The sequence below is a fragment of the Patiria miniata genome, unplaced genomic scaffold, assembly GCF_015706575.1.
Source record: "Patiria miniata isolate m_02_andy unplaced genomic scaffold, ASM1570657v1 HiC_scaffold_9, whole genome shotgun sequence".
NCBI lineage: Eukaryota > Metazoa > Echinodermata > Asteroidea > Valvatida > Asterinidae > Patiria > Patiria miniata.
In genome coordinates this window covers 11,555,860-11,578,458 of record NW_024037076.1, presented here as the reverse complement: position 1 = coordinate 11,578,458, position 22,599 = coordinate 11,555,860, and the positions used below count along the sequence as shown (strand labels likewise).

General features: G+C 42.0%; 2 protein-coding genes across 5 annotated transcripts in view; one reads left to right on the top strand and one right to left on the bottom strand.

Moving 5' to 3' along the window:
- Window positions 1-313: 313 nt before the first annotated feature.
- On the bottom strand, window positions 314-14,709 carry LOC119720053 (serine-aspartate repeat-containing protein F-like). Of its 4 annotated transcripts, none has more exons than XM_038189572.1 (11): window positions 14,577-14,709; window positions 13,523-13,801; window positions 13,128-13,198; window positions 12,071-13,040; window positions 8,873-9,140; window positions 7,426-7,493; window positions 7,032-7,175; window positions 5,765-5,847; window positions 4,993-5,113; window positions 2,732-2,857; window positions 314-889 (listed from the first exon to the last, which is right to left on the bottom strand). In XM_038189572.1, the coding sequence occupies exons 2-11, from the start codon at window positions 13,749-13,751 to the stop codon at window positions 756-758; spliced, it is 2,214 nt and encodes a 737-aa protein (XP_038045500.1). In that variant the 5' UTR covers window positions 13,752-13,801; window positions 14,577-14,709; the 3' UTR covers window positions 314-755. The 4 variants fall into 4 exon arrangements, with proteins under 4 accessions (XP_038045500.1, XP_038045498.1, XP_038045499.1 ...); XM_038189571.1 differs by having other exon boundaries at window positions 315-889; window positions 12,071-12,888; window positions 12,976-13,198; XM_038189570.1 differs by having other exon boundaries at window positions 12,071-13,195.
- LOC119720054 (polycystic kidney disease protein 1-like 2) overlaps window positions 14,698-22,599 on the top strand; it is a 34,705-nt gene continuing 26,803 nt past the window's right edge. Inside the window, exons 1-6 of the mRNA XM_038189573.1 lie at window positions 14,698-15,403; window positions 15,774-15,967; window positions 17,361-17,952; window positions 19,038-19,259; window positions 19,954-20,139; window positions 20,908-21,942. Of these exons, the coding sequence (XP_038045501.1) occupies window positions 15,307-15,403; window positions 15,774-15,967; window positions 17,361-17,952; window positions 19,038-19,259; window positions 19,954-20,139; window positions 20,908-21,942 (2,326 nt within the window). The 5' untranslated portion in view covers window positions 14,698-15,306. The remainder of the gene's footprint in view (window positions 15,404-15,773; window positions 15,968-17,360; window positions 17,953-19,037; window positions 19,260-19,953; window positions 20,140-20,907; window positions 21,943-22,599) is intronic.

Here is a 22,599-nt window from a genome sequence, read left to right as displayed (position 1 = left end):
ATGTTCAGCCACACACAGTGGACTCTGTGAAGAGATGCTACTGCATGGCCTGCTGACGAGAGCTAGTGAAGTGCATGGAACTCAGTATAAGTAAGTGTAGGTGAAGGGTCAAGGGGGATGGAACCTGTGTTCACAGGAACGGAGTGCCCATCTCTCTTTTGAAGCGATTGGGCCAGACTGGAGTCCATGAAATGCTGCTGTGGGGGTGGGTGGGGGGATCACCACACCTCCACAGCGAGTCTGTTACCTTCCCAGCATTGAATAATGTCGGTACCCATTTAACACCTGGGTTGACAGGAGTAATTGAGGTAAAGCGCCTTACTCAAGGGCACAACACGCATGGCCACAGCGGGGCTCAAACCCACAATCTCACGATCATGAATCCTGTGCCCTACCGCTAGACCACACGTGTCTAGGTAAGTGTACTTCAGGTAATAACAAGTGGGAGTGCACAATAAGCTCTGGCCATGTTACAGAAAGTCTTGCATGAAAGTCTTGCATGAAATTGATCAAAATGATCCCTCCAGAGCTGAAAAATGTGACACCGAAAAATGCGACGCCGAAAAATGCGACGCCAAGGGCACATATAGGAACACCATACTTTTGGTCAATTTTCCAGGGACAGACAGACAGACAGATCATCTGACTGACCACCAACTGACACGTAGAAGCTCCTGCCAGAGCTTAAAAATACACTTTTCTTTTGCCAAACTGCGGCTTTCATGATGTGAAGGGAAGAATTAGACACAAATAGCTCAGAAGGTTGGGTGTGGTCCAAGTTGGTGGCTCTTCAATCGTCGGACGCCTTGGATGGTGAATGAGGGGTGGTGGACTGCACCCGAGGAATGCCCCCATCGTGGATTGTATGTACCTGGGCCTGGAGTCAATTCTAAAGATAAAGAACAAAATATACAATAATCTTACGCAGCTAACTCCTCTGGACTCTTTTTACATAACTCTACTCGATAAAAAGATTAAAGATATTTTGTGGATTCTAAGTTTCCATAATGACATCTTCAGCAAAATATTCTGCAGAAAAATGTTGCAACTTGACGCCACTTCAGCGGTTGTGTACAAAGTCTATGGAGAATCAAGAAGTTTTTCCTAACAAAATTGGAAATGTTTCTCAGTCCCAGATTCATGTCTTATCATTTTTGCAATGTATGACTTTCATTGAGATGATATAATGAATAAAAAGGTGGCGTCAGGTTACAACATTTTTTTCCTATTCTGCTTCCATAATTCCACATATCTTACCTAACCATGAAAACTCAGCCTTGGGTTAAGTGCTACTGAAAAACAACTACTGAAAACCAGCCTCGGTGGGATGGTCCCAAACGGTTGACTAAACTGGTCTTTTTTTTTTTTACAAATGTTTATCGAACTGTTAGACAACATAAATACAGCTCAGCATCTGTATTACATTGTATTACACTGTGTTTATTCACTAAAGAATCTACAAAACCAGAGAATGCTGGGGCAGTTTCGGGCACTTCAATGAGTAACAGGCAGGGTGGTTTAGGGTAAAACAGTGACTAAATGGTTAAAGCTACAATCCATTATTTGCAGCTATCCAAAAGTAACTTGACGTAATTAGTGTTGATAAAACATACTTGGTTGAAAGATAGTACGGGGACTAAACTCCTAATGAAATTATTATATCTGGCAAACTGTCATTTTGAAGAAATCAATGAAAGAAGGTCTTTCCGTTCTGTTAGTAGTTTGTTCGTAGTTCGTTTTTTATATTCGGTGAAGCACGTAAGCACGTGATAGGTGCGCGACATCGCGTAGCTGCATTTGGCTCAGTGAGAACGTGTCTCGGCTGCTGAATTCAGGCCCAATTCAAAACATGATTCAGCGACTTTTGATTTGAAATCGAGATCCTAGAATGCTGATTTTCTCGGAATATACAGCTGAAGCTGAGCTGAAACTTCATCAAGTTAGATGATCAGCACCCTTCTTTAGATTTCGAGCATGTTTGTTGCTGCAAACGAACAAAATGCACCAATTACAAATGATGGACTATACCTTTAACTTGCTTACTATTAACTGGATTGTCCTAAATACGCAAATCGTAAAAGTTCAAGGGGCCCGAGGTTTCGAACCGAGGCAATGGTTAACCACAGTTTTGATCAGAGCTTATTTTTTTCATCGGAAGTAGTAAGAGTGATGCATAAAAATGCAACCAAGAATAACCACACTTGGCAATATTGCTTCAAGTAAGTCTCACCTATTAACCCTCCGAGCAGCGAAGTGGTGATTTCATTCTCCACATTTTCCAAATATGGGCATAATTTTTTTTTCAATGGGCCAATTAGGCCAAGCTTTCATGTAATCCTCACCCCTACTATACCCCACAAGCCTGTAGACTCCCATTGGCCAGTCCCTACACACTCTGGAGTAAGGAGTGTTGAAAGACAGAAGCCAAGATGGCGCCCAATGCCTTTGTGCAGTAATGGGAGATCTTAGTGGCCAATCCCTCAGTGCCGCCGATCCCTTTGTGTCAACCCCTCGTGCCGCCCAGAGCCCAGACAGGTTGTAAACAATCCCTGGCCATGTGAATGACCTATATCTTGGGCATGTACAGGCATGCCAGGGTTATTGACCTGTAAACACAGGTGGTGACCAAATTCTCCACGTGTTTCCACTGTGTGATTTTTTTTTGGTAAGCTGCTCGGAGGGTTAAGTCTGTACCCAAATACTGTCTACCTGAATTTCTTGCATTACTTACCGTTGCCACTCCAGAGCTTTGTGCCTTGGTGTCTACGGCTGATGGTGTAGCTGGGTGCAGTCCTTAAGGTGGCTACATCTGACGTGGAGCGATTGTATTCATTAGGTCCTGGTTCATTCTCTGAGCCTGGTCAAAAAACATAAAAAAATTAACAAAGAATTAAATTTTTGACATGCAATGAGAGGATAATTTGTACACACTGTATTGGCCATTGTGTAAAAACCTACATTTATCATTATACAACGCTGAATATATCCTTGTCATCTGATTGGTAAGTCGTTGATCACGTGACATTGAACTATTCTTCCCACAGCCACAGAAGTTCCATTCCACAGTAAATGGTAGGGCTGTCCATTTTTAAATAAACAGGCTGTCCTGTTTTGATTATTGGGAACTGCGTTTCAGCGAATATTTGATTATTCAAAACTCTCTGAACCAAGTTTTACACACGCCAACTGCAACTGCATGTTGCGCCGGTCAAAAGTTGCACACAAAGCGCCAGTTAAAAATTTGCGCTCGAGCCTTTTACAGTAAGTATTTTATAAGAGTCAAGGACTTTAAAGCCCGAGTCCATCATTTGCAGCTATCCAAAAAAGTAACCGGCATAATTATTGTTGAAAAACATACTGGTTGAAAGATAGTAAGGGGACTAAACTCCCTGTGAAATTATCCTTTCTGGCAAGCTCTCATTTTGAAGAAATCAACGAAAGAAGGCATTTCCAACGGTGCTTCTTAAGAAGCACCGTAGGAAAATTTAAATTAGTTGTTCGTTTTGTTATTCGGCGCAGCGCGCACAAGCATTGGCACAATGCACAGGCATGTGCGGTTGCTATAATTCGTTGGATCAGTGCGCAACATCGCGTAAAGCTGCAATTCAAAACAATTCGAAACATGATTTAGCAACTTTTGATTTTAAATTGAGATCCTAGAATGCTGTTTTTCTCTGAATATGAAGCTGAAGCTGAGCTGAAACTTCATCAAGTAAGTTGTTCAGTATCCTTCATTAGATTTTGAACACTTTTGTTGCTTCAAACGAACAAAATGCACTAATTACAAATGATGGACTATAGCTTTAACCTGCTAAAAGGATGGGAACAAACCACTGTCAACAAAAAAGTGCTATCTGACATTAAAGCGCCGCAATTTACGATTAAAATAACATCACAGTCACGTGTGCACTTGCGTATTTTTTATATTTCGATTATTGAAAGGTATTCCAATATTTGGTTGATGATCGGCTTTAATATTCAATATATTCGGAGCAACCCTAGTAAATGGAACTAGGCCACACTATTGGTGGCGCTATAAAACGGCTCTGATGATAAGAATTTATTCAGACGTTGTATGAACAAAACCGAACACTTCACATTCGTGCAATTACAGTATATCCTCAACAGATAATAAGAGAGAGGGGTTACCACTGGGTGGGATATTTGAATGCATTTCCAATAGTGTCGGATGCTCACGCTAAGATGCCATGGGGTTATGCACATTCAGAATAAACTTAGTCGGGCATACCTCGCGCCACACGTGTGGTGTGCCCCCCACACCGGAGCCCTCAAAAAAAGTAAAAACTTGCCATCAACCGTTCATGCACCAAGTCCATACCCTCACCGTTCTAATCCTTACTATAATTCCAGGAATCTCTGTCTGTCTGTCTGTCTGTCCGTCGATTATCTCCAGAACCGGGCACCGTATAAAGTTGAATTTTGGCAGGCACACTGCTGGGGACAACAGAATGTGCAGTGCCAAGTTTAAAGTTGTTTGGACGAGCGGTTCTCAAAAAAAATCTGCTATTATATACCTAGAACACGCGCAGTCCTTTTCAATTGTTTACGTCATGTTTGAGCTAAAGTGCGCGTGCTTAATATGACGCAACAATGGAAAAAGGATGGGCACACGCATTGTAGGGCAATTATTGTTCAGAGTATTTCTGGAGCTCACGTACGTGAGTAGCTGCACGGGCGTATGGGTGAATATCAGTGCCGGGGATGGCCTGGCAAAGTGTGCTCAACCTATGGCCTGTACAAAGTGCGCTCAACCTATGAGTGTGAGTTTAACCTGTGAAAACAACACAATTGAATCGTGTGCGTTGTTTGCATGATATGAGCATTTTGAAATTGCCCCTACCGAACAGGTGCATTTTTTGACGGGCCCTGCACTAGTGTGTATCAATTCGCAAATATATACAAATCGGTGATCAAGCTTTATTGCTATTCAATGGTTAGGCTGTTGTTGGAGCGAGTCAGTTTTACACGTACCTATTTTACTGATGCTGAAATTGCTTCGCACACCGATGGTGAAGGAAGGATAGTCGACCATGGTGGGTTTGCGGCGACCCAGAAGCGGGCGGGTGCTGTTGTAGTGTGCTGGTGAGGGCCACTGAAAAATAAAATAATAGATGAAATGGCCAAGAACAAAGAGATGAAAACAACAAATTAGCATAACGTTCATTCACATTTCCTTAACAGATCAAGTGCTTGTAGACCTTTGATGTGAGTTCTTATTGTTAATGGGCCTGGTCGTCTTCAAATTCTGAGTAAGGGTTAACCCTCTTGCCATTTAAACAGTCACAGAGAGTCAAAATTTCCATCCACTTCCCCTGCTATACTTTTAACAAAGGCTAGTCACCAGCAGTCAGATCATATGTCAAGCATGCACTGTGACTAAACTGAGTCACCAGACAAAAAAGCAGGCAATTGTTGTCACAGCTGTTTTGTCACTCACCCAGAGTCAAAGCACAGCTGTCAAGCTATCAAGTTGCTTAAACAGTCCCAGACAGTCAATCCTGCTTTACATAGGCTGGGAACTCTTTAATTGTGGAAAACAGTCACTTGTTTGATTTTGACTGAAGGCACTACTTGGCACAGAATGTATGTTTGCATAGGAGGGTTAATGAAGCTAAAATTCATGTTGTTTGGGCAATACCAATATTCATGAAAAGCTTGGACATGGGCAGAGCAAGAAAACTGGCATCTCATCTTGAAGTTAAAAAATAAAACCAGAAGGTGTGTACCTCAAGTGGCAACTTACCCTTTTCTCATACTGCACTTTCTGTGTGAACCCGTTGTTGCTGTTGAACCATGTCTTAGCATACGCGGTTCGACCTCCGCCGCCTGTAGAGTTTTAATAAAATGGGGATCAGTGCCAACACTAACAAACCAATCTCTTCTCTTGTCATGTGTGAACATAGTACCAAAACCACTATGTCACATTATGTTAGCTTTCATTACAGTCTTTCCCAAGGCCGGAGTTCTACCACAAAACTTCACGCCACTTCTCACAAAACCTTACACAAATCTTGTAGCTTTCTTTGTTCTCAATTTTACTTTACTAAAAATAGACACAGATTTTGATTTCATCTGAATTACCCGTGAGAGTTTAACCCTTTACCATCTTTACAACATAGGGTTACGTTGTCTTTTTCCCCTTAACCCTAACCTCCCAAACTCCATCAAAACCCATCTCCCCATTTTGGTGGATTTGGAAGGATTTGGTCCTGCAGGCCTGGTTTGACTTAATATTGATGGAGTATGATGGAGTATGGAGGCCTGAGGCAGTGCTAGGGGCATACGATTGATTTTGCCTAGCATCCTGTACTGCTGTTGTCATGTAAGCCATATGTACTAAGTCCATCAATGTCCACCAGTAGGTCAGTGGTGGATTCCATTATGTCATGTAGCAGAGCGAGTGATGGATTTTGGCGGACTTGGTACTTAGTAAAAGACAGTAGGGAGTTAAGGTTGAGAGTTTTTAAACAAGCGTATCGACTGCTCAGGCTGTACAGGTACAAGGAGTAACAGACAGGGTAATTTGGGACAGTACAGGAACTAATGGCCTAAGTTTATCAACAGCAAATTGGAGTAAGGACCAGTGGTTAACTAGTGGTTGGTTTGTGACGTACCTAGCGCATGCGCACTGAAGTTGAAGTGCAAACGACTTTAGTCGACCTATTCGCAAATATTGTGACATAATCGTAAACTAACATGGAAAAACTGTGCAATGAAAATGAAGTTCACCGCTCACAGTTTCGTTTTCCGCCTTTTTTGTTGATAGTTGGTTCCCTCTGCACTATGCTATGGAAATTACTATGGAAAACCAGCTACAAATCGTTGTGCGACCAGCCGCGGTAGGCTGGTTCCAAATAGTCGACTAGCGTAGTCAACCATCGTCGTCTAGACAGAGTTCGGCTAACTTTAGTCTAACTACAGTTAGCCATTGGTCAATAATAGTTCTTGCGCCAACTTGCCCGAAGCTTCCAGCCGACAGAGCAGAAAACTATTGGGCGATTCAGACTTACTCTTTTCATTGAGTTTGTGCCCGAATGTGTACTCTGGAGAATTATCCTCATTCAGGGGCTTGTTTCTCGGGGAGTAACTCCATGGTCCGGGGCCATCCAGGTCAAAGGGCATTGGAGGGCGGCTATTTATTGCCTGATCCAGACCTGTTTAGGAGAAAAAGACAGCTTTAAGGCCGGTTCACATTTCATGCTAAAAGCAAAAGCGAAATTGAAGTTTCATTGTGACGTTTAATGTCAAGATTATGAATTCACTTTTTACTAATCACGGCTCTGACTGGTCGAAACAACAAAGGGGCGGGGCCTACTGGGTCAATCTATTGGCAACCAATCAAATCCAGCCAGTTGGGATGTTTTGCATAATTGACAGGCTCCATGCATTGTTCTTTCTACTTACTGATTACTTTACTCTGCTGTTTTTCCTCGTAAAAGACACTGGCGTTTCTATTCAGTACAGCTCGCTTTCTGTGAAGGGAATAGAATGGAACAAAGTATTTGTTTATTAGTCTAAGTCCTTGAGTACGGAATCAATTGCCTTAATGAAAGAGAATTAAAACTTGATGCACTATGAAGTTCAAGCCAAAACATCGGGGCGGGTGCCACCTTGAACTGATGCATCAGCTCACAGTATGCAGAGTTGAGCTATATTATGTGTGGATTAGGCCAAAAAGAAAAATATTCGGTCTCAGGTCAGACCAAAGTTCCGGAATTGACGCGGCCACGCGGCTTTTTTTTTTTTTTTTTTTTTTCCTTTTTTTTTTTTCCTTCAAGCTTGGATTGTACAGACAAGGTGGGTACTATTTTGCTTTTTTGGTGTCCTCATGTACATTGGTGTCCTCCATAATTTGCCTTGGTGCTTTCGATCATTTGCCTTGGTGCAATTTCCCATTCCTTGGTGCTCTTTGGTAAAAAAAATTGAGGGGGTGCGGAAATAGAGGGCGCTGTTGGAGCTACCGCGGAACATTTTGGGAAAAAAAAAGATCGACGCGCATGCTTAAAATCGACGCGTGCGCTGACCAGAGACCGACTTATTTTTTGTTTTGGCCTTAGGTTCAGATCATGAAATTTTTCCTTGTCAAGAGTGAAGTCGGTGTAATAATACATAGGATAATTATTCACATGATAAAACGTGAAAAGAGCACTGAACCGACGAATGATAGCAACCGCGCGTGTGTGTGCATCGTGTCAACGCCTACGCGTACCACTTCATGGCTTTGCCGAATTAAAAATGAACTACTAAGGCCAAAAAAAAAAAGTCTCCGGTTTCTGGTATGCGCGCGCGTCGCCGTAGCCATGCGCGTCGGCAAAATGAATTTTTTTTTTTTCAATGAAAGATGATGTCTCCAAACCGCCAAACTCACTGGTTTGACTGGAATTCTGCTGCTGCGCAATTTCAACGTGTTTTTAGATGGGGTTATGATCGAGAATAAGCTTTATGTGGCCTCTCTGGACTCCCATATATTTGCACTAAGTTTAGTCGGGCACCATTTGCAGTCATCAGCCGACATTTGAAGCACATTTGAAGCAAAAAAGTCGGGTAAAAAAAAAAAAAAAAAAGCCGCGTCACCGCACCACTTTTTGGACAAGCTCCATACCAGAAACCGGAGACTTTTTTTTTTTGGCGGAAATGTGGCTATAGACACGTCTATGGAAATGACCTTCTTTTGTTGTTTGCTTCAAAATGAAAGCAGACAAGAAAGAATAATTTCACAGGGAGGTAGTGTCATTACTATCTTCAAACCAAGTATGCTTTTCAACAATAATTTTGTCAGTTACTTTTTGGATAGCTGCAAATGATGTACTCTAGCGTTAAAATAGGAGAACATCATGCCTTGAAGACTCACCTTGCCGACACCATCACTGTGGACATCTTCATGACAGAGTGTGGCAGCTTGGCCGAACTCAGGGCCCTGCGGACGTCCCCATCTCGCATCTCGGCCTTGGCCGAGCCGCTAGCCGAGGGGATGCGCGGTATGTGGCTGCGCGTCCGATGGGCTCCCACGCCCTGGTGATGTTCAGCGGGGAGGCTGGAGAAATCCATGACTGCTGGCAGGGAACGGGCCAACCGTGGGTCCGGGTGGACGAGTGCTGGCAAACGATTACTCTTGGAATCTAGAATTGGAGATTACCATTCGCTTGATCAGCATAAACAAAAAAAACAACCTCAATTTGTACTGTTGCCAAGTTATAAAGAGGTTGTGGAATGCTGAAAGTCGTTTTGTTTTTTATATTTTTTTTATTGTAGAGTAGACCCATATATATCCCATTCTTTTGTAATGTGCGTTTATATGTTTATAAAACTGAAATTGATCGAGTAATTTGTGACCCGCTCCACAAAAATGAGTCTGTTGTGGCAAAACTGAAATTTTGAGTTAACTACATTAATAAAATGGGAATGAAGTAAGCTTTCATTTGGTATATCACGGACCTCTCTAGGACGTTTGGTTGCACTGTTGTGCCTTTTTAAATTCTGTCAAGTTTTTGCAAAGCAAGAAATGTCTCAATGAAGAAAAAAAGGGTTTAAAAATTACAAATACACTGTAACTAACCAAGAAAAGCACCAAAAATCATAAATTTGTTAGTCTTTTTCTTACAATATTTAAATTTCTGTGTAAGATATCTGAACTAAAACAATCAAACAACCAAAATAAAACAAAAACAAAAAAATTCAAATTTTGAGCAAATTTTCACTGTTTCCATTTAAAAGTGGTAAGAGCTGGAATTCAAGCTATGCGACATCAGATTCATTTTTGCAGAGCGGGTCACATTTGTTGGTCAGCGAGGGCATAATTGAAATCAACAGTCGTCAGGTTCTTCGTAAAATGAGACAAATCGTGACGTAATAAACAGGACTCGTTTATTCTACGCTGCATCGGGAGTCCTGTTTATTGCGTCACGATTTACTACGTTTTGTTTGCTGCCCCCAATGAAGACTTTTACACAAATGGCACGTTCGGGTCGAAACAGGACCTGAAAAACAGCTCTCAAAAGTACCTTTTGTACTCATTTCATGACAGACACAATACAATAGTCGTTTTTATTACATATACCCGAAAAATGTCGGAAATGTCTTCAAGCATTCCACAACCTCTTTAACAGCTGTATCCACACGGTGTAACCTACATGTAGTTAGTCCATTAGCATCTATAATACATTGTTCACTGAAGCATCCATTAAACCTTGAGTGCTCAGGCGGTTTAGCGTAGTGCAAGGAGTACTAGGGCAGGGTGGTTTGGGGCGGTACACGGACTAATGGGTCAATTAGTGCAGACGCACTGCAGAGTACATACATACATCACACTAACAAGGTAGTAAACAAGTCAAAGACGTCAATTTGTCCAAGGTAAAGTTAAAGGGAAAATACAACATCTGCAAACATCAAAAAATAAAACTACCAAATCATTTTGAAATGCCTTGCTGGACTGTTAGTGAATGACAGTGTAAAGCATCCTGTAAAATCATGGCACCTGGTATACTGTCATTTTCAAAATGAAAACTGGCTTTTTTTTTTAAATACTGGCCCCAATTGACCAACGCACTTGTTTGCAATCGATTACACACCTATGAACGGGTACAAGCCAGCTAGACTGGTTCCCTGACCTTACAATTCCCCAATGTATGTAAACTGCTCTGTTTCTTCTTATATGGAGTCAAGGAACAAGACTACAGAAAAATGATTGTTTTTCTTGGTTTTTATAGCATTTTCGAACCCAAAACCTCAAAAAAGTCAGTGTAACTATATGCTATATATTTCCAACACCCCAATTCCATCCATTTCTGAAAATTACAGCAAAAGCAAATGATGTATATTCCCTTTAAAGGGAAGATACAACATTTGCAAACATCAAAAAACGAAATGACCAAAATATCTGGCAATAACCACTGGAATGTTAGGGAATGATAGTCCAAAGCATCCTGTAAAATCGTGGCTTTTGATGTGCTAACATTTTCAAGAAAACTTGTATTTTTCCAACGCTGGTCGGCCGACCAGCGTTGGAGAAAACTGGCTTTTTTCAAAAACTGCCTCTAAATTTTCATATTTAGTTATTTCGCATTTTCTTTGCAATTAATTACACACCTGTGAAGGAGTACAAGCCTGCTCGACTGATTCTCTGACCTTACAGTTCCCCAAAGTCTAAAATTGCTCTGTTTATCTTAAGTGGGGTCAGGGCGCCAGACTACAAGAACATGATTGGTTTTCTTGGTTTTTGCAGCATCTACAAGCCCAAAACGTGAAACAAGTCATTGTTTATTTTCTATAACATACTAATCCTTCTAATCTGTTTATGACGGAAAATTGCAGCAAAAGCAAATGTTGTACATTCCCTTTAAACGTGAAACATACAACAGTAAAAGAATGCTGAATGTGACCCACTCTTATCCACCTATTCAATATGTACACAAATTCAAGAGCATTCAGTAAATTGTACACATTCTTTGGGGAATAAGCCATTTGTGAGTGACCTATACCCTTTTGGATTTAAATTTGAAAAACATCTGGTACACTGACTTGCTCAGATATGCTTGGCAAATTTTAACTTTGAAGTCTCCAGACCAAAGACACTGTTGCTAATCACATGATTCGGGGCAAGCTCTTGCATACTTTACGTAAGAGATGTTTAGCACCGATACATCGTTCACAATAGGTGAGAATGGCACAGACACCAGACCATGCCGGAGCTTGGGGTTGCTAGCATAAGGCTTGCCCCGAATCACGTGACGTAACAGTCTCTTTGGTCGGGAGAATACAAAGTAAACACATGCAAAGCATTGGATTAAGTCAGCATTCCAGATTTTGTTCAAATTTATCTCGCAAATGGCTAATTAAACATCCATCGACGAGGGTTTTCTGCTGGTCCCAAAGGGCCAGCCTACAGTCCTCACTGCACTTAAGTTTCATCAAAATCCAAGCATGTAGAAGTTATACATTTTTTTCAAAACTGAACCGAAACTTTAACATATACATACAGGGCTACGCAAAAAGCAGGTGTTGGATTTTGGAGGAATTGGGATAGTTAGTATAACAAGCACTAGATACATACCACCATATGCATCCACAGGAAGTGAGGACCTCATCTTGTACATTGCTGGCTCCCGCAGATCCTCCCGTGAACCTCTGTTGGACAGCGACTCCCCCACGTCACCTTGGGCGGTAGGAATACGCACCGATTCACTGGAAAACTGCCTGCCACTGTTAACTTCATTGTTATTGTTCTCCTGTACTGCATCAGGTGTGTTGTTTGATGATGCAACGGGGGGAGATTGCGGGGCAGGGGACGATCCACTGAGATTCTCAGCTGCACCCTCAGGAGTATCTTCGACGGTTGGCTCCTGATCAGGAGGTTGTTGGGATGCGGAGACCTTGTCATGGGCATCTTCTGGTGCAACTTCAGCATCTTCAACTTGGTTGGCACTTGTATTCTCTTCAGCTATTGCCTGATCATTATCCAAAGCCTGATTCTCTTTTGAATCATCACCTGCTGGGGACATCACAACTACCTCCTCAGTCACTTCATCATCTAAAACTTGATCTTGCTCTTGCGGCTCGGACTGTCTGGCATCAGCCTCTTCAGGGTCACGTTGTGCACTGTCAGGCTTACTGTCCTCTGGAACTTTCTCTGCATTTTCGGGATCACTCGCTCCTGGGCTGCTCGAGTCCTGCCCAGGTGGAATGGATTCCTGGTCTGTTGGTTCAGTGTCTGGACCCTGATGAGGCGCTGCACTGTCCGAGTCCTGGTTGAGTGAGTCATTGTTGGTGTCCTCATTTATAGATGGGCTATTAGCATCAGCATCTTGATCCAGTTTGCTGGTGCTTGCATCCTCATTGGATGGACTTGCGTTCAGGTTCTGGCTCACGTTGCTATTTGCATCCTGGCCGGGGGAGTCTGGGTTCGAATCCTGGCTTTGTTGATTGTCGCTTTGGTCCTTATCTGAAAGTGTCACGTTCCTTTTTGCATCTTGGCCGGGGGAGTCTGGGTTCGAATCCTGGCTTTGTTGATTGTCGCTTTGGTCCTTATCTGAAAGTGTCACGTTGCTATTTGCATCTTGGCCGGGGGAGTCTGGGTTCGAATCCTGGCTTTGTTGATTGTCGCTTTGTTCCTCATCTGAGAGTGTCTTGTTAGCATTTGTTTTGTTCTCATGATCTGGGCACTGATCTGTTTCTGCAACTTCTGTAAGAAATGTGAAAACATGAACACATAAAAAGGATGATGGTTGAACACATTTTGATAAAGTTTCGAAGAAACAGTCAATATTTTATAAAATTCCCCAAGTCTAATGTAAAAAGTCGAAAAAACTAAAACAAAACACAAATTGCGTCCAAAAAACTGTGAACAAAATTAATGTAGTAAAAAAAGTCTAATGCAAAAAGTCGAAAAAACTAAAACAAAACACAAATTGCGTCAAAAAAACTGTGAACAAAATTAATGTAGTAAAAAAAGGTTGATGATATAAATTAATGTGTAAAATGATGGATTTTAAAGACTAAAAGCTACCTGGTTCTTCTGCTTCATGTGCCTGATGATTTTCTGCAACTACTATCGACTCCTCTGGAACATTTTCTGCGATATTTTCTTCAGCCTCGTTCACCGTTATCCCTGCACTATCATCTTGCTCTGTATCAGGCTGGGCATTGCCAACCACGTCAACACTGGTATTGTCAGGGTGCTGTTCAGCCATTTGCCCACTTTGCTCGGCAGACTTCACTTGTTCCTCAGCCATCATGCCTCAAGTGCATCTTCTTCCTGCACTATATATAATCCATGGAAGGCCATCTGTTACGTTGGAAAACAAATTGAAGGGGTTAACACAAGCAGAAAAAAAATTCATGTGACGAGTGATGTTACTAGTAACTCAACTGGGGAAGAATTCTATACATGGTCATGGACATCACTAATTTTTACCTGTAGTGACCTCAGATTCAGAAAGTGATAACATGTCAAATTTAGCAGGGGAAATATTGAAGCATTTAGGGCCTCCTGAGAAAACACTTGGAATTTTTCAGACGTCTCCTACTGTCCTAGGATTTGTGCACAGGGTGTCAAGTGATGTCCGATCCAGGTAGGCCTATGGAACTCTTTCCCTAAACCATGTAAACTAAACCAAATTGAAAAAAAAATAAGGCCATACATGCCATCATGGCCATAGGCCCCCTAAACCTGAAATATAAAACCAGCTGAAGTGGCGTCTGGACGCTAGGGCCTAGGCCCCCCCCCCTTAGTCTTTCCCAAGCAATATTAAAGCATTGCATACACAACAAAATCTAAGTGAGCCTTTCACTAGGCTAACCCGCAAGCCATTCTAAAGTGCATTTGACTGTTGTTTTGAGCAGCCATGGCATGGCATTGCAATTTGCATTGACTGACTGGGAACCCATTGATCGACTGATGCGGCAGTCTTGTCGAGCCGTAATAAACGTTGTCACTTGAAGACTTTTGGTTAGGATATCGAGCAGTAAAATCCGTTTGTTGCAAGAGCGATTGCACATACGATGATGCACGTATTTATGCCAACTCATAAGTGAAATCAAACATAACGTTTCGCTTTTACCTAGCTCAAATAAGAACTACCACGGACTTTAATGCAGGCAACATCGGTCATGTCAGTGAAATATCCGACTCCCGCGAGACGCCATTTTTTAGTTGCTAGGCACCTTATTTAGCTGGTACTCTGCAGCACGATAGTGTGCGAGAGCGATGAACTTTCGTGTACCATTTACTTTCAGGACGCGTGGTGGCGCTATTCATCTTATTTTGCAAATCGTGGTGTCGTCTGCTTCCCCAAGGTTTTGCCCAATGTGGGACTATAAAATTTCACTCGAAATCTGCAACAAGTTTTCCTTTTGGTATGTGAAAATGTGTACGATACGATACAATTCTGAACAAATTTACACTTGTGCGAGTGCAATGTAAAAGGGCTTACTTCTTCCACGGATAAAATCGACTTGTACCAAAGTGCCATCACCTCTATCTGCCGACTTTAGACGCGTGCCGCGTCAAGTTTCGGCGCGTTGGCAGACGCAGCCGCAGGGCGCGCTAACCGGTACCGGATACGTGCGTGTGTCAGCTGCAGCTGGCGCAGTAAAGATGAAAAAAAAAAGCTTTCGTATTAAAATGTGCTCTTTCCCGTCGACGCTTTACATCCAACGTTTACTGTTTGCTTCATTTGTTCTACAAATCGTCGCCAGACGATCAGAAAGCTGAAGTCAGTGAAGATAACATTGGTACTCCAATTACATATTGTTGCAATAGTGGGCCTTAAGCTTGGTGCTGAAAATAAAATGAGCATCAGTTGCCAACTGAGGGTTATCTACCTCACTTGGGTGATAATGATGAGCATAACTACAACCAGGAAAATGATAGAGGCAACAACACAGGGTAGGTATCTCTGGCATTTCCTACCAAGTGACAAAATTCATCCTAAACTAGTACCGAGGTAAAGGTACAGCCAGCACTTCGTCCTTGTTTCCTTCCATCTTTATTATTTTAGCAACAGAAATCGAGAGTTTATAGATATAACTTGTCTCTGCCGACTCTGGCTTTTTTTCATTGACTGGACACTTCTTTTCTTACCTTTTCTTTTTGCCAACGTTAGTTTGGTTCATCCAGTGGTTTTTGGAAGTATTAAAAATAGTTATGAATAGCTAATTGAATTTGAAAAGTCGGGCCTAAGTCCTACTTTTTGTGTGTGTACCGATTTTGTATTGCAAATTTAAGTTGAATTGGATTTTCAATTTTTTTTGTTCAGATCTGTATCAGGTATCTGCCCCATCGGAAGTCAGCTACCTGGACCCTGTGTTATTTGTCTTCCAGGCTGACTATACAAGGAAACCTCATATCATGTGCTCTTGGGATTTTGATGATGGGCAACGCATGTTCACCACCACAGCTGAATTACAACTGGGGATATCGCACCAGTACTCTAATCCTGGGTATTACACTGTGAGTTTGATTTTTGTCCTCATCATTCCTTCCAGTTGTCCACCTTGGATCAAGTGCTATCCTCAATTAGTGCTAAAAAGGATAATTCCTTTAAAGGGAATACAGTCGACTCTCGTTAGTACAAACTCTGTTAATACCAAATTCTGGTTATAACAAACATAAAGCCTTGGTCCAGACTGTGCATTTATGTGCACAATGAATGGGACTGATGTTCCTCTTAATACAAAATTCTGATATAACAAACAATTTGGCTAGGTCCGAACGAGTTTGTTATAACGAGAGTCCACTGTATACAACATTTGCAAACATCGGAAAACAAAACTACCTTTTTTTTACGAAAAACCTTACTAGGATGTTGGTAAATGACAGTTTAAAGCATCCTGTATAATTATGGCACCAGATGTGAAGTCATTTTCAAGAAAATTGGTATTTTGTATAAATTTCCAACGGTGGTCGGCCGACCACCGTAGGAAAAACCTGACTATTTCTCAACTACTGCTCCAATTTACCAGTCCAAATTTTGTTTGCTATTGGTTACATGTTCATGAACGGGTGCAGGCCAGCTAGAGTGGTTCCATTACCTTACAATTTTCTGGCATCTATAAATTGATCCATTTCATCTTTAGTGGAGTCAGGGAACCAGACTCCTCGAACATTTTTGTTTTTCTTAGTTTTTCCAGCATTTTCGAACACAAAACTTCAAACATGTCAGTGTAACAATATTTGATCTATTATACTAACCCCTCAAATAGTTCATTTCTGAAAATTACAACAATTGCCAATGATGTACATTCCCTTTAAACCCAAAAAACAAAACAAAAACAACAGCACCAAAAACGAGGGCTGAGGTGTTGATTACAAGTTACTACGAGTGCTGCACTTCTACTAATGAGCTATCAAGCCGACCCTGTTATGCCAGTCACTTAGTTTGTCAATAGCTTTGCCCATGGTCAGGAAGGTATCAATATTAGCAGTATTTTTAAACCTGGGGTAGGGAAGTCATGGGTCAGTGAGAGAAGTTTTAGCCCGAATGCCTCTGGCCGTACACTATCACAAGCTCTGTTGTACGTTGTGATAGTGTATGGCCAGAGGCATCCGGGCAAGAGAAGTTTCAGCTTTTTTATTTCAAATTGTCAAATAGAACCACTTGGTGAAACTGACTTGGTCATTTTTTTCCCCCACCCGTACACTAACAAAATATTAATTTAAATATCCAAAATAGTTTCATAAAAACACAAGTAGGATAGAATTTGAAGCACTGAAGAGTCATACAGCTGATCTGTTTGGTCAAGATTCAAAATACACTGATCTACATTCTTTTAAAATTCTGAAATTTGAATTTGGAGTTTCAATTTGAATATTTTAAAGTTGAATTGTGATTTTTGCATTCTAGGTCTTGACATCATGTCTCACGTCACGTGGCTTGATTTATCAAAGCACCACAGTGACCGTTATCAATGATATTGACTGGCTAGAGTGTGTCATCACAGACACCGATGCAGTCCCGCAAGAAATCTACCAGGAAGGGAGTAACATTGTTGTCCACTACCGGCACGAGTATACGGTCGGGTTAGTCTACAGCTTACTCATAGATGATGTGAAGGTGTATGAAGCCACTGCACCAACCCCTAGCAATCCGACCCACGTGGTGCAAGAGAGTCTGATCATAACAAGCCAGCTGCAACAACTGATCCCGCTTGGTAGTCACAATCTGACGCTACGCGTCAGAAATGACCGCGTCGACCTACGATGCCAGAGCGCCTTCACGTTGATGAGCCCTATCTCAGGAGTCAGTCTGGTGTCTAGTCATTCACTTGCGGTCCCTGGGGAAGATGTTGTGCTGACGGTGAAGGCCGAGTCAGGGTTCCCTGCAATGATTGAATGGAGCATCAGGAACGGCTCATCCATGGTCTGGCAGATGTTGGCGGCGAGGCAAGGGAGATTACCTCAAGATGCTGATCAGATAACAACATCCTTATCAGAGAGTGAGTTGAGAAACATCAAACTTCACTTGTCTGTTATTCATTCTAGCAGTGCCTTGTAACACATGAAGCACAACAATTTTCTGGGAGAAATTACTACAATGTATTACATTTTTAAATGTTGTTTTGATATGCCTACCAAAGTACATAACTTTAACCCTAAAAGGGGCGGGGAGGGGGGGTGGGCGTAATCCGCCCCCCCCCTCAACATTTTTTGCGATAGCCTCTAAAAAAATTTTTTTCACGACCCGAGCTGTTATGACTTTTTAGCCTCAAGCTTTGCGCATCTTTTGATACCAAAAACATAAAAATGGGACCACGGGTTGCTGCGTAGCGAAAATTTTTCCGGCGCTATGCGCCGTGAAAACTGAACTTTCACATATACGTTGTGTACACAGAGCAGAATTGCCATTCGTACATATGAATAATTAATTAGCCATAATTCCAAAACCCTTTGACCTATAGTCATGAAATTTCTTGGGTATGTTTAGGAAGAGTTGCTCTATGCATGTACTGAGTTTCTTTCGTCACTCTATGGCCGAGTTATTGGATTTTGATGGGCAAGTCCGTCCTGGCTAGCTTGGTGGCTGAGTAGTAAGGCTTCCATATTAGTAAGCAGGAGGTTGTTAGCTCGAGTCAAAACTGATCTTCTAACAAGTTTTTGAAAAGCACTTTGCAGTCATGCCAGTTAACTGCAAAGCCAAATACAAGAAAGCAGTCAGAGAGCGCAAACCTCTGCCAAGGCTAAACAATTCCCTGCCATATTGTCAGTATACCTGAAAGAAATACTCGCATAAATGGTGACGAATCCTTAAAAGAAATCCTGGATCCAGACCCAGATCCGGATCACTTCCAAAACTAATCGATTTGTACTTGTACCAAGGACCACCCCTAAAAAATGTTTTCATGTAAATCCGTCCATAACTTTTTGAGTTATCTTAACAGACAAACCAACCAACAAACTAACCAAATCGGACGAAAACATAACCTCCTTAGCGGAGGTAATAAACTGTAGGTACTCCAGCAAAATAGCATGGGTTGTAGTAGTTTTCGAACATACAGTGATTGCAATCATCCTCGATCCACAGTTGGCGAGTTCCAAATCTGTGCCAGGGTCTACAATAACTTCACTTCCGAGGAAGCCTGCACCGACATTGCCTCCCAGTATCCTGTTACGTCCATAGTACTGGCATCAAATGCTCCCATTAACTTCGCAGTGGAGGACAGGGTTGACTTCTCTGTGGAGTTTTTGGATAGACCCATTCCTACTAGTATGAGGTACTCAATGGAGTTTGGAGATGGTACAATTGGTGAGCATTCTGAAACAGATCTGGACTTGATGCTTAAAGTAGTGCAAGTTAATATCATTTTATGAGAAAGATTTTTTTAAGAAGCATATTCAGGAAGTCTTATGAAGCTTATTCTATGGAATTAATGGGATATTTTGCAGAGAGAGAAAAAAATACAGGATGAATTTGTTCATTGCCAATTGTGCAAAAAGGCCAGCAGTCTAGTGAACAATACGGGGGATGACCTAGCTTTCAGGAAACTGGGGGTTGATATGAAAGGGGGGGGGGGAGGGTTTTGAGTGAAGGTGTTCGAAATGCATGCTCTGCTAGGGGGTCTGGGGGCATGCCCCCTCCCCATGCCCTTTTTCAGAGAATGTTGAAATCTACGATGCTTTCTCCTGCATTCTAAGACACTTGGAGAATAATTTGAGGGACTTTAGCAGTCCAATTATTTTTTGTGGCCCAAGTTTACTAGTTTCATTACATTATTCAACGGGGTTGCAACCCCCGTACCCCCCCTCCCAGATCCGCTACTGCACTGACATGTACTTGCCTTTACGCAAACGTGTGATTTGTCCTTTTATTCAAGTAACTTTATTCCATATTAAACAGGTTTCTTCAGCTTAAATGGTGTATTCTGAACTTACTTGGGTTTCATACTGTTACCATGAATCTTTGTTCGTCTATATTTCTCTGTTTATGTTCATCTGTTCAGATAATTCCTCAGTGGTCGGGATCACACCCGTGAGTCCAGTCCTCACCACCCCCCACACCTACACCACAGCAGGCATCTACCATGCTAAACTGCATGTCTACAATGACCTTAGCTCTATCTTGGATGACATCAGTGTGGCAGTACTGCAGCCAATCACACACCTGAAAATACGTCTCTCCCATCACAGTAAGTTGGTCAATGGAGACATCCTCACTTGCTATGTCCATTTTTTTTCACAGTGTCTATTTATCTATGTCTACTGAAGAATTTCTAAATCGAACCTGTATAAAGTTAAAACCAATTTCAATCTTAGGGCTTACATATGTTTTACCCCTCCTGCTGTTTGAACAGTCACAGACAGTCAAAAAAATCAATCCTCTTCCCCTGCCGTGCCTTTTACACAGGCTAGTCACCAACAGTCAGATCATATTTCCTATATAAGCACTGTGACTAGTCAAATTCAGTCAACAGACAAAAGCAGACAAGAAGTAGGCACCTCAAGCTAAGCAGGCACCAGCATCCTTTGGAAGGGGTTAGAGTAAGGCAAATGGTTGTAAAGCGTATTTATTTGATACAGATTCATCTTTACAACATTACATCTTATGGTGTGATATACCAATGGAGTCACATATCGAAGGCACAATGAAACTAAAAGCAGTTTATGTATTCGAAACAAACCCCATATGTACATTGCCAGCTTGTTGAGTAATTACCCTATGTGTCCAAATGATGTATCATTGGAATGGGTTAGGTATGGTTTGAGTATGAGTGAATGGAAAGAGACTGGTGAGTAATTTGAAACATTTGTATCAAAATGGCTAGTTAGTCTGTTGGTTTGTTCATTAAAAGTTAGTATTGCCTTCAATGTCTTACTATTGGACCATTATGACAGTGTTTGTTTTGTGTGAATCTCCAATGGTTGATGACAGACTTCTGTTGTCTTCCCTGATATAGGTGGAATCTACTTTCCAAGTAGCGAGACGGATTGGTTTTGGCAGGAACCACCGTTCATCCATCCCCTGGTGACAGAAAATGAATATTCATTTCAGCTACAAGGAACTGGCACTGTACAGTACGTCACCTGGACAAACGCTGGGGCAAGCTACGAGAACCACATCAACACTACTAGTAGATCCCTGTTCTACAAGTTTCCCTCCAACGGCACTTTCACGGTACAAGCGACTGCAGGAAACGTCTACTCTACCTTTACAACAGTCGAGGCATCGGTGATGGTACTTGATGCCATTGTGAGTCTTTACCTGATCAGCAACAGTCCCAAAACTGAAGGTGAACCAGTCACATTTCTAGTGCTTGCGGAAAAACTTGGCTCCAACTCGTCGTTCAGCATCAGCTTCGGGGACGGGTATTCGGAGCCGGTGACTGAACCCCAGCGTGACACCGACATGATGCGATTTGTGCCAAAGAATCTCGCCCTGCCGACGGACCCGGCAAAGTCCTACGTCACAGTTATGAACCACACTTACGAAGACGTCGGAGTCTACGCCCCAAGGGTTACCGGCTTAAACGCTGCGATGGAATGGATCGCTATCACCTATGTGTTTGTACAGGATGCTGCCCATATTTGCAGGATACCAGTCATTCACGTTAAAGATGGTGGTAGTAGCTACTACCTGGCAAAGAAATACAGCCGAAGTAAAGCATTCATCTTCGGTGCAGACGTTGAGATAAACTGCCAGCAGGCTAAGAGGGCTCACTACCAGTGGAAGGTATGCACAGTCGACAGTTTATTCACGGTCCCCAGCCCATCCAATGAGGTTAGCCTTCCGCCAAGCGTCAACACACAGGCTGCCGATATGTACATTCCGGGGTTCATCCTGGGCTACGGCATGTACATCTTTCAACTCACCGTTACCTTGGTGATGAAGGATGCGGATGCAGCCAGTGTGGAGAACGTTGCCCATAGTTACATCGAGGTTACCCCGGCTGACCTTGTGGCTAGGATCGGAGGAGGTTCAGCACTGGCAGTTGGTGAGTTGATGTCAACAGTTTTTTTTCCTGGTTATTAATGAAAATCCAAGCTCCAACTTATTATACCCAGATGAAGGTAAACCTATGTACTACATTATACATTTTTGTAAATAGAATGGAATAAAGTTTCCTACCGGTACCTTCTTTGGACCCCAAATCTATTTTTAATAAGCTATTTGAGCACACGATCCCAAAAATACGTTTTCCTAATGCATGACCAGACTTTGTCACATACTCAGCAACCAATGGTAAGCTGGAAAGTTAAACTGGAAAGCTTGTCAGCTTACATAAAAAAAAAGACAACCAAAATTAGACAGGTTGGACTACAAGACTAAATTGGGAACAGCCTTAAATATTGGACAATTAATTAAATAATAATAATAATAATAATAACGGCAATTTATAATGCGCCGGTATCCGCCGTTAATGATGCTCATGGCGCAATACAGTAAGAACAAATCAGAAAATCAAAAACAATGAAATACATGTATAGCTAAACAAAAATATTGAGAGTATTCTGGAACAAGTAAGTCTTCAGGGTAACTTTAAATTGAGAAACCGCTGACAGATTACGAATACCGAGAGGCAGTTTGCTCCATAGATACACTGTGTGTAAAAAGGATCGATCGCCCCAAGAGTTGTGAGTGTGAGGGACAA